The 13,887-nt window shown below is 39.9% G+C and overlaps 1 protein-coding gene across 4 annotated transcripts in view; it reads left to right on the top strand.

Annotated features, from left to right (window-relative positions):
• The window catches only part of SLC37A1 (solute carrier family 37 member 1), a 64,642-nt gene extending 54,400 nt beyond the window's left edge, over positions 1–10,242 (top strand). For 3 of the 4 annotated variants that reach the window (XR_002090137.2, XR_002090136.2, XR_009459090.1), the window contains exons 16-21: positions 824–897; positions 2,704–2,782; positions 3,865–3,962; positions 6,414–6,466; positions 6,644–6,731; positions 7,027–10,242. Coding sequence is in view for 1 of the 4 variants with exons in the window: in XM_006258346.4 (XP_006258408.2) it covers positions 824–897; positions 2,704–2,782; positions 3,865–3,962; positions 6,414–6,466; positions 7,027–7,042 (320 nt within the window). In the remaining 3 variants the exon portion in view is untranslated. The remainder of the gene's footprint in view (positions 1–823; positions 898–2,703; positions 2,783–3,864; positions 3,963–6,413; positions 6,467–6,643; positions 6,732–7,026) is intronic. The other variant, XM_006258346.4, reaches the window with a different exon arrangement.
• The last annotated feature ends 3,645 nt before the right edge of the window (positions 10,243–13,887 follow it).

Here is a 13,887-nt window from a genome sequence, read left to right on the forward strand (position 1 = left end):
CCACATATCTGAAGAAGGACTTTTTGTTGTCCCTGGTGTAGTTGGGAAATGGTGTAGTTGGGAAATGAGTGAAAGGGGGCATGGTGGACACCCTTTAGTGAACACCTAATACTTGGCACAGTTCCTTTTGCCAAATGTCAGAGATGGTTAAATAGACCCTTCTACGTCATACCATACGCCACTCGTGTCTTTTAAAAGGGACCCAATTCAGAACATAGCTTAAATATACATAAAATCATAGAATCTGGCAAAGTAGGTAGTTGCCTATGAAAGCTCATGCCTCTCTGAATAAGTTAGTCTCTAAGGTGGCACCCTGCCTTGCTTCTGCTTAACTATACAGAATTTGTTGGAGGTCTCCTATGAATTACAAAAAAAGGTGTTGAAGTGTCAGTGCTGGCGGAGGAGTTGTACTTTTGTAGCCAAGGTACCCAAAGCCCTTGCAAAGTGTTAGGGATCCATTTTGTTAAGCACTACACCAGCAGATCCAGGGATGCTCCTTGCTTACCTTCTGTAACAAATGAGGGTTTGGGGATGGGCAAGAATCTTTTTTTATAGCTGTGCTTGGAGAAGTCCCCTCTTTGTACTTAAATCTATCCATTACTAGGTGGACAACTTTACCCTTGGTTTCTTGGAAGCCTTCTTAAAGATTCTGAATCAGAATTGTACATGCTATTAGTCATAATCTCATAATTACTGTATATTCCTTCAGTAAATATAATTTACACTGAGTGCTCCGAGTTTAAATCCTCACACATTGCCATAGTTAGCACTGATTTCCAGAACACTCAGGTTTATTCAGTATTCTTTCCCTGACTCCCAACAGTCATGCTACTCATCAGCGGAGCCCTAGTGAATGGCCCCTATGCACTGATCACAACTGCAGTCTCGGCTGACTTGGTGAGTTTGCTCTTTGTTTCATGGCTAGCCGGCAGCTCCATTCATGTGCCTGCATGAAGTGGGGAAACCTGGTTTCTATGAAGCAGTGGTTTCCAACCTTGTTAGACTTAAGACACACCTTGGAAAATGCCAGGTCTTAGCTTTTGTTCCATTTTTTTTTTTTTTTTTTACTGCAAAAAAAAAAATAGAGCAGTTCTTCTGTTGCAAAGAGCTCAGGAACGCAACAGGTCAGAATGTTTTAAACTGTGAGTTTCTATTGAAATCCTTGGGTTCATCTCGTGAATTGTATGCAAGCATTTGCACACCTAACTATACTAATGGTGCATGGGACCCTTAAACAGATCTCATGGCACTCATGCTGCATCACACTGGTTGAGAATCACTGCTAGGAAGACTAATAAATAAGCAGTGAGGGATTGATCCTCCACAGTGTCAGCATGTACTTAAGTAGAAGGCAAGGAGTAATGTACAGGACAGGGAGCATCAGTAAACTCCATCCTATATTAATGCTCATGAGTGGCCCTGGCCTGCAGATTAGCCTGGCCTAGTAGCAGAAACCAAAGAGTGGATCTGGGAGGTCACCACCCAGCATGAATGAGAAAAGCACATGCCCCACCCATGGCTTACCTATTTTAATTGCACCCTTGAGAATAAGGGAGAGAGGGTGCAAAATGAGCTTGTGGTGTTCATCCCAGGGTTTGGAGCACCATGCCTGGCTCCAACCCTTGTATCTGCCTCCATCCACCCTTGTACTTTATCCAAGTCAGCTTATGCCCCACCATTCCTATTGCATATACCACACAAGGTCTCACAGGCTGAGACGTAATAAATCCTCCATGAAAACCTCACCCTGGTATCTTGTCTTCAATGTTGCTTTTTTATGATAAGTACAAATTATGGTTTTGAAATATGCTGACTGTATATAGTGCTGTATGTACAGGAAAGGCAGCAGAACTTAAAATCTACCCCTGGGCTGTTTGGTGATTTGTTCTAAATGCACCATCTTTAAGCTTGAGAAGGAAGTTTACCCTTCATATCCATTCAGTTGTCAGTCATTGCAAAGAGGCTATTAACTAGGATGCAGCATCTGGTGATGTGGATACCACTGGTCCAGCAGCTGGACTGAATTGATTTTCCCATATATTGCCAAACAGCCTTCTGATATGAATGAGACTTCAGGCCATTGGTAACCTAAACAGAATTATACATGGTCCCCTGGAAACGAAAAGGTCCCTGTCCTATTACCAGCCATCTGAACCATCCAGGTTCCATTTGTGCCTTGTTATAAAATTATTCCTGTCATTGTTAGCCTCACTTTGCAATGCTTATTTAGTAATAGAGGATATAAAGTGGCCTTTACAACCACTTCCTCTTAGTGCCTTTGGCTCTGTAATCCTCTAAATGGGCTTTTTAAATTATTCCAATGCTGTAGCTTTGTATAGTGTTGCATGTCCAGCTTGTGACTTTTTTTCTGTTCCACAGTGTCTTCTTGACCAGGGGAACAATGGCTGCAATAACCTTGTACCTTCTGAGCAAATCACCAGTGAGACATGCTTTCTGTTCTGCATGCACCATGTGTAAGCAGCACAGACAGTTATTTATAATAAGGAATGTGCTTAAGATAAATGAGGAGAGTATAAACAGTAGAGATGGGTCATAGGGGTGGTGTAACCAATGATAAAAAGGTCTTGCCCTATTTATGTAAGGCTGCTTCCTGAAGTAAATGCTAATGTTTACTTTGTCATTGTAAGAACAGAAGCATAAAGCAGGTGTAAATGGTTACATACTGATTGTTTGTCACTGCAGGGCACCCACAAAAGTCTGAAAGGGAATGCAAGGGCCCTGTCCACAGTGACAGCTATCATCGATGGAACTGGTTCTGTAGGTAAGTCGGTGTTCTGAAGCTATTGGCCTTGACTGTAGGAGGTTACACTGACCGCAGAGGTTAACCAAAAGACCTAGGAGCTGTATAACGGGGTGGATCAGCTCTGAAAAGGGACTACACCACTGGAATTATGGAACCCAGCACTTGTCCCAGTGACATGGGGATCAGAAATGTTCAGGCTATACAAGTAAAAAGAGGCTTTTCCTAAAGCAACCAGGCTGCAAGATTCACGTGGACTGTGTGTCAAGCTGGATTCTTTCCACCTTGCCCACTCCAGCTTTGCGAGTGGGGAGCTGTGCAAAGGTAGCCTTAAGCATTCTTTACGCTGCCCCAAATATGGGGCAGACCTGGCCACAGACTGGTCCGTGGCCCAGTGTATGCCAGCTGTCAAGGAACTGTCTTAACCTCGAAAGATCAGTAATGCCCTAGTTATAGCAATAGTTGGGTGCGGATGGTGTTGGTGAACCTGCACCACCTGGGAATTCCTCCTGCTGTGGGGAATCCTTCCATATAGGGCATCTTTACACTTGCTGTGAGGGTTGGGGGGCAGTGTTTTGATTAATGTGGCTCTAAGAGTGTCTCATGTATTCAGTGTCCCACCACTTCAAAATGGCAGCAGGGCACTTTAACTAAAGTTCATTTGATAAGCTTTAGTTAAAATAACCCTGCCGCTATTTTGAAAGGCGGGGATGCTGAATACACAAGATGTGGAGGCTGCTGGAGGCACAGTAATTAGCATACTCCAACAGACTTGATTAATTAAGTCTGCTCTGACGCCTTGTAATTAAAGTGCATCAGAGCAGCATCCCTGCATGTCTGCAGACACCTGTATACCCTAGCCAGCTATTCACGTCTTGAGAGAGTTTTTTGCTGCCCTGTTATAGGAACAATATGAAGCCATACTGTATAATAACTTATCTACCCTTCATGCATCCTCCTACAAATAAATGTCAATATGGGATTTGCTTTCTGGAGAAGCCAGGACAGAAAATGAATAAAATACCTAAATGTAGACTATCTGGTAGTAACTTTTTTATATCCCATCAGTTTTAACAAGCTAGTATATCCATCCTGTATTTCAGGTGCTGCTCTAGGACCTCTGTTAGCTGGTCTCATTTCTCCTTCTGGCTGGAACAATGTATTTTATATGCTTATGGTGGCAGATGCATGTGCCTTACTGGTGAGTCACTGTCTATGTTAGATTACTTTTGTATCAAGCTATTTGTATGAAAATGCTCATTTCCTCAATTTAATTCCATTTGCTGATTCCATTTCAGAGGACTGTTTCCATTCAAATGCAGAGAATTTTTTTACAGCTGAGGAGCAAAGATGACAATTTCAGAATCCTCTTAAATTTTAATTCAAAAGCATAGTTTGTCTTTAGTACACTTCGGTTTCTGGATGATGTGTGTATGCAACAGTTCTTTGGAGGAGTTTTGGTGAACAGTATTGCAAGCAAAAATTCACATATAAATCTGGGAGGACCTCTCGGTTTGATCTAGAGAAGAATTCTTTTGATTTACTTTGTTACTTGTAACACTGAAGCAGCAAAGCCAATTTGCTGAGGTAGTAACAAATGTTTACTGCATTGCCACAGCATCCATATTGTCGGGGTAAGGAAACTCTCAAGAGCTAACCACACACTGTCCAGTTGTGCCTTGCTTTTTCAGCACTTCTTTCAGTTATTTGACTTAAGAAAAGTGTAGTGGATGGGATGATCAGAGGAGTAGTGTCTGCTCTGATTTCCCTTACTTTGCCTTCCATTCAGTAACGCACAGAACAAGGTGTCAAGAGATCTGGGAACAAATGAATTGCTGGCATGTAGCTCCATTGAAATCAGTGATATTACATCTGCAGAACTTGACTTGCAGGTTCTGTTTCAGGTTTTGCCACAAAGCTCCTAGGTGTTTTATCTTTATGACTCCGTTTCCTGCTCAGCCAGAGTGTTGGAGCAACAATGCTGACCTACTACACAGAGGTCCAGTGAATTTTCACTTACTAACCCTTTGTGAACCCTCAATAGAAGGCATTCCTGAAAGGGCTCAGCAGTGTGAGACACTCCATTCAGCCTGGCCCCTCCAGTCTGATCTGCTCAATGACCGAACCAGATACCTTGGAAGAGTTAAATGACTTTAGTGGCATCCAAGGAAATGCAGGTTCCTCCTCTGGGAACATTATCAAGTTGTCCCACTGAGACCTGGAGATCAAATCAATAAAATGGATAGGCTAGTTAATAACTGACAAGAGCTCCTATGAATATGCTATTGTGACCTAAAACATACTTTTATTGTATGCTGAAAGATTTGCCTTCCCTTTTAACTGTCCCATGCCATGGACAGGTGGAAGATCCAGCCCTTCTGGAGGAGATAAATGTGACTTTCTAAGGCAGAATGAAACTGCTGCTTTCTAACTGCCGTGCTTTGTCAAGTAAATGTGTGTGTTATAAAGCACTATAAAAAGTTGTTTACAGAGCCATTACTGGTGCTGCAGGAATTTCTCCTGTCTACTAGGTAATTTCCCTGTCAGCCTGATAAATCCTGTTGTTCATACTTACTGGTTTGTTTTTTCTCTCTTTTGCCAGTAAAGCTCTTCAGCCCTTGTAGTTAAAATGCAACTCTTTTTCCAAATGTCCCATGAGTAGGTTAGACCCTCAAAATCCATTGAAGTCCTGCAGCACTTGGGTGGTTGATGTTCTCCCACATCTTTGTAAATCAGATTTCACTTTTTTAAACATGCTCATAACCAGGTCACATGAGTAACAGCCAGAAATCATGGACGTTTGCATTTGGCTCTTAGCGTAGCTGTGCATGCCCATGTTGTGCACACGAATCACTGTTCAGAAGGCAGAAACTATAAAGGACCTGGATCTGAAAACACTAAAATACCTGGAAATTTTACTTCTGCAAATTGTCATACAAGTCAAGCTGTTCTCATACCAAACAGTTTTGCTCAATCATGCCCAGAAATGTGGATCTTGGAGCACTGTTGATACACTACCATTTTAATTTAAGTCTTGGACTCCCTCTGCTGGTTTTTTGTGAACCATACCAGCACTTAAAATGATTCATGCTGCAGATGGGGAACTTCACTGAGGATTTCCAAGGGATTTCTCATCCCAGATTTAGAAGAAGAAGAACAAGTTGTTTGACATGTTAATTAAAAAGGCTTTGCCATCTTTGGGCTTGGTTTTTGTTCAGTTTTCTTTCCTTACCTTGTGGTTTGGTTTCCTGAATTTCTTTTTTTCATTTTGCCACAGAGAAAGTTGGGAAGAGGCAGAGGAGGGAATGAGGGAGAAAAATATGTGTGGCAGGGAAACAACAGCTAGCTTTTTCATTTTCCAATTTTGTCAAAAAGGAGGATTTTTGTAAATCTGTTCTGTTTTGAAATGTATCAGTTGGTTCTAAGCCTGAACAGTACCAGCAGGCTTGTATGCATCACCTTGCCATTAATGATGCAAAATCATTGTCCAGTGATATACTAATTATCCATAAGTACAATGGGGGTTTTAGTTGTGCAAACTGCAGTAGCATATTAATGAAAATGTAAGAGAATGACAGTGTGCATTTTACACTGAAACATAACTCTGTGGTGCATCTAGGCAGAATTTTAATGCAGGTTTATTTTTGTGCAGTTCTTAGTCCGTCTTATACAGAAGGAGCTCGGATGTAGAATGGATCATACCTTGTAAGTATTACTGGTGTTTAATGATCATTAAATATTTTACTATGTTTGTTTTTAGCTTGCTTCCCTCTTAGTCTAGAAATAATGGATTCCTTATGTTCATGTATCCCCAACCTACTTTTTGCCTCCAAATAGCAACACCACTACCTTTTTTTTAATCATGATGATTTTTCTCTACAGATTTTATAAAACTAGCAGAGAACATTAGACTCCTAGACAGCTTTCTTCAAAAGATGGACCCATCTCAGTTTTTTACCCTTGAGTGTAGGTTGGTAGACTAAGTTCTTGGAGAGTTTTTAATAGTAGCAAATTATACTTTTTCATTCCACAAGACCTCTGGGTAAAAAGGGTTATTTTGAGTCTAAACTAATGTACATTTGGAGAAATTTCACTAAATCAGTGGGACTAAATTCCTTTTACACTTGTGTAAGTAAAATAAGGTGCAATCCTCCCTCCATAATTATAAGAAGATGAGGCATGGAATAGAAAAGTATATAACAAAGAATGCATACAGTATTTGGAAGTTATTAAGCTCTTCTGTTTTGTTTGCTGTGCTTTCACAGGTTTAAAGAACACTGAGTAATGATATCTTGGACTTGGAATAAGGTCTGTGCGAGTGATCAGAACTCTTCCCTCAAAGACTTTTCAGAATAACTTATTCAATATTTAAAAGATTGTTTTCATGAAGGATTTTGTACTCTTGTCAGAAGACGATTTAGAAATTCAACTAGTGAATTTCTGGTGAAGTTCTTTCTTATTTTTTGCACATGCATCAATACCTCAGCATGTTGACTGTTTTATGAACTGGAAAGAGACAAGCTTTGAGAAGCTGCTACAAGTATGCCTTAACTGAGCCAGAAAGAAATACCAAGTGCCTTTGGATTCATTTGGATAGAATATTTCAATTAAACATTTAAACTGCATTTTTGATCAGAAAGCAAGGAGATTTGAGAACAGAGCATGAAGAAAATAAGCTCTTCAGCTACTCCAGCAATGGACTCTGCCAGTATTGTTAACAAAACATTAGTGATCAAAGTTTCCTTTATGTCATTTCTTAAAAGGCAAGATCCTAATACTATATGTGAATTTTCCAGCTGGTTACAATTCACTGCTATTCAGTATTCTGAAATTGTTCAACAGAATAATACCAGAGCCAGACCATATTACGATGGTTTAACTGCATCACTAACTTAATCCTGTAAAGGAGAATCCCAAAGGCAACATTCAGCCATTTTGTGTGTAACATAATGGAACTTACACCTAATTACTAAGTTGGGTGCCTCTGCTGACCTCTGGCTAGATATTATTGCTTGATTGGGATTGTCTGAGAAGGAGGCTCAACTAGCAAAGAAGCTTATTAGAGCTCAGCATTTCCTACAAGGGTCTCTAGTGCTATTATAAACTGGGTGGACAAACTACATGTTTGCTGTTTTATTGCTTGTCTAGGCCACCCTGGGGTAGCAGAGGATAATATCTTGTCTCACTTGTGATGGAAGCTTTAGCATTAATTTTAGAGGGTTGAACAGAAATAGGCTGACTTTGACCCTGACCTCACAACAATTTTAATGCAGGCACCTACCTCACAGATACTAGTGGGGTGCATGCAGACATAAGGATCTTCCTGAAGACAGCTTAGTACAGGATCAGGCCTTTAATCAGAGTACTAAAAACTTGCTCACAGAGAGGCCGGTGGTCCATGTTCATTGCATGCATGCACGTGTGTGTGTGGTAAAAGTAATCTGGGATATGGGATCAAAGGAAGTGTCATGGCACATGTTATCCTGAAAGTGCAGTTGTTTGTGTTTTCATAACATAACGTTTTTTGTTCATCTGACAGTTTCTCTCCTTCTGAGAGAGAACATGTTTCTAGGGAACGTACTAAGATGTAACAAAATACATATAGAGTTAAATAATAAATATTTAACAAAATACATATACAAATAGAGTTTCTGTAAAGGAGGCGTTGATACAGATTGAGTGCAAAGATTAAATAGACACATTCTATATTTGTTAAAAGATGTATTTATTAAAACTTTTAAGCAACCATAATGTTCTGAATGTTCTGACTTTTGCTTTAAGCTTTACAAAACAAGACAGTACTGTATATACTTGACTTGGTGGACAAAATACCACTTCTTAAAATAACCCTACAAAAATGTACTGGTACATTTATTTTTTTGTTTTATTTTTTTTTGTCCACCAACTGCAGGTTCTGTGTTTTGTTTTAGCTCAATATTTATGCTTTGAGGGCTGTTCTGAATTGTTCAAATTTTAACCTCATTTTTGAACACAGAACAGTTGTGTGGGTTTCTGTATTTTGGCCTTGATTCAGCAAAGTACATAAGCAGGTGCTTAAATCCGACTGACTGAACTGAAACTTGGCACATATTTAAAGTTAAGCATGTGCTTAACTATTTTGCTGAATCAAAGTGTTTGCTTGCAAAAAGGAACCTCCAAAGGCTTCAGTCAAACAAAGTTTTCTAGCATTCATCATCCAAAGTCTTTGTGTGATGAATGCTAGACACCACCACCAGGCCTGCAAAGATTTACAGAAATGCTTAACGTAACACACACACCATACCTAGTAGTACCACTGATTCTTGTAAGGGGTCTCTCAGTGCATAAAAAGAAGCATTTGGCTTAGTCTTTGTAGGATTGGGGTCCTGGCTATCACAACCATTTATACTGTTAGACGCCGCATCTCCAAAGTTGTTTGTTAAAGCTGTATTGCTAAGGCTAATGTCTTAAGGTGTTTCTAGTTGTATTTATTAATAGAAATATACTGTTGTAACAATGTTTAATGAACTCCAAATTTGGGGTGTTTTTCTTCTTGGGAGCTGATTTTATTTATTTTTTTAAAACCCTTTGCAGTATAAAGACCTAGATTTGAACTAACGAACATTGATTGCTCTGAGGAATTGGGTTTCTGGTACCTAACACTCTGTCCTTTTCCATTCAGGAGTTTAGTGTTCTAGAAGGATGGCATATATTTTAAAAAATGATGTGCAATTTTCTTGAGGGGGGGAACGTTAAGAATTTCTTACAACTTTTATTTGGGGTTGAATTAGGGAATCCACATCTGTAAATCAGGAAGGACAGACTAAAATGATAGCTGGCATGTGTAACAGTCAAAATATTGTGCAGAATAATAAAATGGCTGAAACATGACTGATGTTTGTTTCTTAAAGTGCTAGGAAACATGATCATTTCAATTTCAGGCTACAAAAAATGCCTTGGCCACTGGAATTCAATGCTGCTCAATCTATAAGGGCCGTGTCTGCAATGAGAGTTCTGCCTACCTAAGAACAGCAGTATCAGGCTCTTACTTTTCAGAGGACCTTTAGTCTGGCTTTAAAATCTGTGTCCATACTTTGCAATTACAGTCACTTTGCACTGCAGAAAATTGAACCAGTGGATCTAACTTCCATATCCAACTTGTCTGCAAGGCAGCTCACTAGACACCAATGTTCTCTTATTTTGCTGTTGCGAATATGCAGTACAAGAGTGAAACTGCTTCTCTCCTATAACCAGCCCTAAAAATCCCTGAGTGCTAATCAAACAGTGTGTTTTGGTACCATCAGGTGTCAATGTGCCTTCACCTGACGAAGCAAATCAGCTGGCAAATGCACATTGGAATGCAAAACTGCAATGGGCAAAATAGGGTTCATATCTTAGTGTGAAATGTTTCATTTTGTTAATGCTGATTATTTGGAGTTTAAAATATTTTTTACATTGTGTTGAATAAAAGCTGAATTCTTTATTAAAGGGGGAAATGTTGACTCTTTTCTGCCTCAAATTTGTTCCTGAAAAAGCTGTCCATCTCGTGTGTGTGGGATAGGCATCCTCATGGGGAGAGGGTCTGTCTTTCTAGAGACAGTTGTGGAAATAGTTTGTTTAGGAAAAACAACTCTCATCTTTCTTCCAGGCACACTGGCTTTCTCACCTGAATGTTATTCCCCTGACCTTTGAAACCTAGAACACTGCCGCTGTCTATCAGCTGCATCAGTGGGAGAGGTTATGCTTTCCTCTCTCCTGAGTGCCTCCTTCCACACAGGACAAAGGAGCCGGGGAGGGAACATACTGGTTGTCTTAGTGCATCTTACCAGGGAGAGATTGGGGTGTAAAGTTACATCAGAATAGTAGGAAAAAGTTATGCAAAGTTACGTTTTCCATGCATCTAACCACTTCTAAGGAAAATAGATGGGAGAAAAAAAGACACAAACTTGAATCTGGTGCCATTTTATTAAGAAACGAGTGTAGAAGGTAAATGCACCATAAAAAATTAACAAATTGTTCTGGTGTACAAAGAACCCTTGAAGTCCTCATCTAGTTTCAAAAGCTATTAAAGCCTGTCATGGTACACTTGCATTTCAAATGTTGTAAGTAAATACACTCTCTATCTGTAACACTAAGAAGCTACTTCATCTTCACAGGTGCAATTAGTTGGGAATATTCTAATGAAATAATTTTTTATTAGAAAATGCTAATTCATTGACACAGTAGCTATCTCTCTGCAGACATATAACAGCTGTGACAGACATAGAGCTTCTGCACAGACGCAGACCAAAGCGTGTTAGTTAGAAGAAGCAGAGATGAATGTGCCCATTTCCTACCATCCTAAAGCACAACCAGCTAAGATTGCTTCAGTCATACTAGTCCTGTTTCATGGCAGGGCTTTTCAAATATTTTAAGCCAAGCAAAATACTTATCAAACCAACCCAACTGAAAAGCAGACAAAGTTTCCTCATCAAGATCATGCTTTATTATTCTAACGTGGATGAAGGCAGAGGCTGGGAAAAAACATCTCATAACTAGATGCAACTTAAAATTGGAAGTACCCTGGGAAAAGTGCTGTATTGAAACCTTTGGCCCCTGACATTTTTCTCACTCCACGGATTATGTTCCTATAGACCACTAATTGCAAAATTGGTACGCACATAGATGTGTTATAAAGCTCTCAGTTTAACAACAGAACACAAAGATGAGCATAACATTGCAGAAATAAAATGTCAACTTCTGTACCATGTTACAGCCCACATTCTATGTAGACAAGTTACTATAAATACATTTTAATTGCAATGTTTTTTTTCCATAGCCATCTAAATGAAATTAAAATAAAATGGAGTAGTAACTCTTGGACTTCGCTTATCAGATCATGAGATCTGAAAGGGACATGATAATAGCATTACATTATTCACTGCCCATGTATTCCTCTTTCAGCATGAACCTCTTAAACTGTGGTAGATACAGTGCTGCTGTCACCTACCTCTTTAGAAGCCCAGCAGTTGCTTAGTTTTTAAGGGTATTTCTTCAAATAGTAAAGAAAGGCCATTTTGAAGATCTTTTTGTCTCCAAGCGTGTGCAAGGGGTATTTGTGCAATTTAAGATACACTTCCCACTAGATTTCTTCTTGCATCTCAAGCAAGGGATTTCCAATGGGATTTCTCTTTACATTTGTAAAGGTTATTCCAGCAGTGTAACTAGCAGAGGTCAAGTGGGGGACCAGCCTGCACTCTGGCTTAGAAGGAGCACAAAAAAGGCAGCTGCTGCTGCTGTCCTGGCCACCACTGAGGCCTAGGGCACAGAAATGGCTTGTTCCAACTCTGGGTTATTCTGTGTACCGCGTGTGTATGTTTCGTATCAAAAGATGCAAAAAGGGGGATGGGGGGGGTTCAATTTATATTTATGCTTATGTCATGCTAGCTCAGGCTTCTTGGTGATTCTTGAATGCAGGAGTGTTCAACCCTCAGCCCATGGGGCTCCCCAGGGGTCAGAAGTTTGGTGGTGGGGGAGCAGCAATTAATACTGCCACCCTTTCCCTGCCACCAAATTCACAAGCCCTACACAGCCATATCAGGGTTGAGCCATGTCCCCTTCCCCCTGCACAGCCAGGTTGGGGCTGGGCCACAGCCCATCCCACTGTATGGCTGGATCATAACCCCGCCCTGCTCTGTTTGGCCTGAATTGGCCCCACTACACCTGGTTTACGTGTTGGATTGAGCCCACTGGCTGGATCCAACCTGTGGATGGGCCGGGCACTGCCCATCTGTCCCATGGGACAGAAACAGTTGAGCACTACTGTTTTAATGCATTTAAACTCAAGAATTAATTTTGTCACCAATTATAGGTTTGTGCAATGGTTAACATTCAGAATTATTTATATTAGAGATACTATTCAAAGCTGGACGTACCTAGTGTCAAAGATCCTTAGAGTTGTTGGATAATTTTTGCACCTAGGACCAATTAAGTTTGCTGTTAGTCAAAGCAAGTACTGTATGTAGTCTCCATAGGGGTCCAGTTGAGATTTTATGGGCTGTATTGTAAGGAAATTAAACTGGAAAATTTAATAATCTCTTCTGGTCTTAAAATGTATAAGTTATGATTGGCCTACATCAGAGTTACTACTTTTCTCTTTGGGAAAATTGCTTTTGCTCTTGCTTGTGTTTCCTCCCTCTTTCACTCTCTCTCCCTCTCCCTCCCCCTCTGGGTTTTTTTTTTGTTTTATTTTTTTTGTTGAACTGAAATGCGGGTCTCTTGAATTCTCTGTGATCAGGTAGGAATGGCCAAGATTTTCAAAGCTGCTGAATCATGTAGGAATGCAGCTCCCAGTAATTTCAATGAGAATTATGCATCTCATACCCTGAGCGGTTTTGCAAATCTCACCTAAACTTTCCTATCAGACTGAGTTAAAAGTCCTGCCACACTGGCTTAAGTCAGTAATTTAGGCTCTGTTATACTTCAGGCTTCAGTGTCCCAGGTTTATTACATGATGATTTTTTCTTCCTCAGAAATTGTTCTTGTACCTTGCTATAAAAGATTTTGCATTTTCTTCTCCTCATTTCCTTCGTAGTGACTTATTTCCAGTTCAGAGGAAAATGACAATACATCTTCCTACAAGCATAGAATTACTTTACATTACATAGTCACTATGGGGTGTCTGGGTATCCAGTGATTACAAAAACCACAGCCAGTCTTCCTTCAGACTTGTTTCATGGAAATACCTGTCTCCTGCTTTGACAGCCATTTTGTAAGAATCTTTGTCACAATCTTCTCTTTCCTGAAGATGGTCAGGTATTCTTTTTGATATCTTCATTTACTTTTTTCACCTACCAGTTCTGCTTTTCAGGTACATGTAAGATCAAGGTAGGATGGGTATTTATTTTGGCCTCCTACTTTGATCAAAGGATCTTAGAGGGATTTAGTCATGTTTCTTTAATGTCCATTGTGGCCCAGAAACTTTTCTGTAAGGCAGCAGGTGACTTAACTTGGTTTTATATTTATACTACCATATAGAAAAACAGCAGCATTGCAAGTACTATCTTCCATAAAATTCTTCACTGTTTACATAGCACAGGCTTCTTTTGATTAAAAATATAATAATAAAATTACCTGAATTGCTGCATTATAGTAGTGTTTTGGAGGTA

Source organism: Alligator mississippiensis, chromosome 1 (genome assembly GCF_030867095.1).
Source record: "Alligator mississippiensis isolate rAllMis1 chromosome 1, rAllMis1, whole genome shotgun sequence".
Classification (NCBI taxonomy): Eukaryota; Metazoa; Chordata; order Crocodylia; family Alligatoridae; genus Alligator; species Alligator mississippiensis.